At 33.0% G+C, this 4,419-nt stretch overlaps 1 protein-coding gene across 1 annotated transcript in view; it reads left to right on the forward strand.

Annotated features, from left to right (window-relative positions):
- Positions 1–2,773: 2,773 nt before the first annotated feature.
- Positions 2,774–4,419, forward strand: part of LOC115240450 (trimeric intracellular cation channel type 1B.1) — a 4,956-nt gene continuing 3,310 nt past the window's right edge. Inside the window, exon 1 of the mRNA XM_029815596.1 lies at positions 2,774–3,062. Within this exon, the coding sequence (XP_029671456.1) occupies positions 2,942–3,062 (121 nt within the window). The 5' untranslated portion in view covers positions 2,774–2,941. The remainder of the gene's footprint in view (positions 3,063–4,419) is intronic.

The raw sequence follows: 4,419 nt of genomic DNA on the forward strand, positions 1-4,419 counted from the left end.
TCTCTTTAGAAAAATCAGAAATTATTTAAAAATAATCTATTTAATGTATCATCCATGTAGTTTACCTGTTGTTTGATTAATGATTAAACTACAAACTTATGCAAATATATATTTTAATAAAAAATGAACAGAAACATAGAAGCAAAAGATCATGTTTTATCACGTAGAAAATTTTAATTTTTTATCTATAAAATATTGTGTGTGTTGGTTTCTCTCTTTTAGTCTCCTATTTATTTCTTATTTTTCAAAATAATTATATTTTTTTAATCGAATAATATTACTATACGGATATTTTTTAAACCCAATAACCCTCACAATCATCTGAGTCAAAGCTTCGAGATACGCATCTGCTATGACCTTAATATATATCAGCTGCTTTATAAAAAATATACCGTTATAAAAAAGAAAATTTATACTATACCAGGTTATATCGTTGGACGCACAATATGTCGTGAAAGTACAACGAGATGCTACACACAGGATTTGTTACCTGCAAGATGACATAAAGTAAGAAATTAATTACTTTTCAGGCAAAATTTACATGTATACTATTTAATCGAGATAAAATTTCTCCAAGTATGGAGTTTGATTATAAATATATACTTTATAAGATATATAATTTACATGAAAGAACCGTTATCTGATCCGAAAAAATCGCTCAATTTCTGTCTCTTGAAATTTCGGTTTAATATCCCATCCCAGTGAGCATTATTGAGAGGATGAGCTTTTTAAGAGGACTTTTTAAAGACTTAATTAAATTTTCTTAGAAATGATATCAGTAAGTTATCTTTTTGTAAGATATCTTTCACAAGAGCTCTTTATGATATCTCTTCATAGATATCTCTAAAATCTCTAGCAAGCGTGCCATTTAAGATATTTTACGAAAGCCGCACACATGCGCAAGCAACGTACATGTGAACTAGAGACCCTGTGTCTAGTGTGAACTGCGTGCCGCTGCATGCTCTGGATTTCAAAGAGATAGCATTTCTTCAATATTAACGTTTTTAAGATAATCTTTCTTTCTTAAATTATAAATATTATTAAATATGTATTTGAGCATAAAATATATTAATATTTTCATATATATTTTTGTTATTTCTATATTTAACCTAAGAAGTTGGGTTATGTCTTCAAAAAATGTAAAGGGCGTTTTTTAATTCATCGATTGATCAATCGCATGATGCACAAATGTAGCAAATACAGGACTTTGCTGTACTTGCGCATCATATGCGATTGATCAATCGATGAATTAAAAAGCTCGCCCAAAAATATAATACTACAAATAGAACGGTTCTTAACAGTGACATTTTTTTGATATTTAAAATAAGAAGTCAGATTGTGGAATTCTTTTAGATGTCAATTATATGATGTCTTTCTTTCCTCTAAAATCGACGCATTGGAGGACTTATTGATATCATAATATTATCATTTTGATGGTGTTTTCGGAAGTCCGACTCTTAAACTTGAGTACTTTATGAATTTCTTTTGATAACATATTGCTCACTGGGTTGAAATTTCGGTTTAATATCCCATAAAACTACTAAATAATCTCACAATTTATTTCATAAAACGATATTATTGCGAATAGTCGCCTCTATTTCACTCGATTATCTCTTTGTCGGCTTACCTGCGAATATTATCGGAGCTCGAAATCTTTGCTTCTTTACGGTACGATACTCCCGCACGAAAGAGGAAAGGGAAGTTACCGCAAAAACGCGCGTAGCAGCGTAGCATCTTTGGCGCCGGTATTGCCTTCTTCTGATTGGTCAATTGAACAAAGTATTTGTAGCGCCAAATAGAACGCGCAATCGATTCCTAAGCAGAATGTTTCAACAAAATTTGAAGAAAAACAGCGCTATACATAGTGAACTTTAAGAGATATCATAAAGAGCTCTTGTGAAAGATATCTTACAAAAAGATAACTTACTGATATCATTTCTAAGAAAATTTAATTAAGTCTTTAAAAAGTCCTCTTAAAGAGCTCATCCTCTCAATAATGCTCACTGAGAAATAATCTCACAATTTATTTCATAAAACGATATTATTGCGAATAGACGCCTCTATTTCACTCGATTATCTTTTTATCGGCTTACCTGCGAATATTATCGGAGCTCGAAATCTTTGCTTCTTTACGGTACGATACTCCCGCACGAAAGAGGAAAGGAAAATTACCGCAAAAACGTGCGTAGCAGCGTAGCATCTTTGACGCCGGTATTGCCTTCTTCTGATCAGTGTTCCAATTAGGGACCGGCTGTACGCGCATGTGCGGGAATACGGCATCAGTAGGCCTGCATAAACCAGCCTTAAATGTATTACAAGTAGTCAAAAGATGGTAGAATAAAAGGATTTAATGATCGATTATCCGATTTGAGAGAAAAATTGTCCCATTATTGTCTCTTGAAATTTCGATACATAATATGCCATAATACCTGTCAAGGGCCGTCTACAATGGCAGTAACAAGGCTGTAGGAGTAAGAGAGTATACTGTTTTTAGTGATGTAAAGACGAAATGGGCAATTCCCATTTGCTCTTAAAAGTTTTAAGAGCAAATGGGAATTGCCCATTTCGTTACTCTCGGTCTTTACATCACTAAAAACAGTATACTCTCCTACTCCTACAGCCTTGTTACTGCCATTGTAGACGGCCCTTTAGAGTCTTCCGTTCAGTTACATGCTGCCATCTACGCGAGTGAGTCGAAAAGTAAGTAACATATATTCTACCCGATCGGTAAAGAGAGATCTACTTTTTTCTTTAATTTGCGCTGATCGAGGTTGGGTTAGTCTAGCAGACGACGAGACGGACGGCTGGTCGTAGCAGACAGCGCATAGCTAGCGTCGTTCGCGGGCACTTGTCAGCGAACATTTGAATCGAAAGCTGAGACTCGTGTAAGTCAGAGTGTTTATTGTTTATCGAACGAGAGCGGAACACCAGCGTGTTCGCGATGGATCCCGAGGCGTTTCTGGACATGGCCAATCAGGTCATCAAGCTGAAAATGTTCCCGTATTTCGACATAGCGCATTGCGTACTGTGCGCGCTGCATGTCAGGGAGGATCTGGGACCCGGTAAGCTCGCCGTTTCTAAATTTATAATGCTCTTTACGCGCGGGGTACCACCAAATACCACGGACTCTCTCGAGGAATATAGCTCCTCGCGACCTCGCTTATTCCCGAGACGACGATCACGTCCCACGCTGCCGCGGTGTTTTATATTTACGGATGTGATCTCCCTGTTTTTTTTTTTTTCTCTTTCTCTTTCTCTCTCTTCATCGAGTCTTAGACGCGTAAGAGCGTGATATAATAACTGGCGCGAGATTTCTAAAAATCCAAAAAAAACCGATGTTTTTTTTGTGTGTCCTATATTGAGAAATAAAATCAGAATATACTCCAATAATAAATATTTCAACGAACTTGAAATGCCGGATGAATAAAATAACGAGTCGTAGATTTTAGATTATATTTTCCGAAGTTTCGTGAAACACGAAACGATTGATAGTTGTTCGTGATATTACATTGATAATGTCAACGTTGATCAGAGAGAGATATTTAATATCGATTCGTTTATAAATTATCTTGGCATATAGAGTGGATTAAGCTGTCATGACATTGCAATCGTGACTGCACGAGACTTCTTTTAAACGTATCTCAAATAATTACGAATTACCAAACGTGGAAATTTTATCGTTTATGTAATATTATTCATAAGTTTATTTTATATATCATACATGTGACTAAATATTATGCATAGTATGATTGTTATTGCATAACTTGCTTATTCTATAAAGAAATATTTTAATATTTATTTATTTGAGAGAACATAGAGAGAGAGAGAGAGAGAGAATATATGTATAAAAAATTGCACGATAAAAAATATTTATTATTTTTATTGTTTACTTATAATTTTGATTGTGATATCACTTTATTAATAGATAATTTGATGTTAATGTGATATTTGATATATCTATTGTATTTATAAATCTTTTATACTATTTATTGTTTTTCTCTTTTTATAATTGTAATATTGTATTTGTATAAATGATTTAAACATAAGATTTATCAAGTAATATAAGATTTATCAAGTAATATTATATTAGAAAGATGCATTTCAAAATCAAAATTGATCAGAATTAAGAGCTGATTTTATACTGCTCTTTGGCACAATTATTATAATTCTCTCCCAAGGCAATAACACAGACAACCCAGCTGATCTATTTCAGTATGCACCTTGCCACACATATACAGCTAACGAAATTATCCAAAATAAAGGCTCTTTCAAAAGCAGCTTCTCTAAAACATGCTAATTTACATTTAAAAACTTATTATTAATTTATTATTTCAATTTTTAAATTTTCTTATTACTAAAATTTTTATTAGCTTTTTATTTATAAAAAGAAGTTTTCTTATCTTATTTATTCAAAAAAAT

Source organism: Formica exsecta, unplaced genomic scaffold (genome assembly GCF_003651465.1).
Source record: "Formica exsecta isolate Colony F162 unplaced genomic scaffold, ASM365146v1 scaffold43, whole genome shotgun sequence".
Classification (NCBI taxonomy): domain Eukaryota; kingdom Metazoa; phylum Arthropoda; class Insecta; order Hymenoptera; family Formicidae; genus Formica; species Formica exsecta.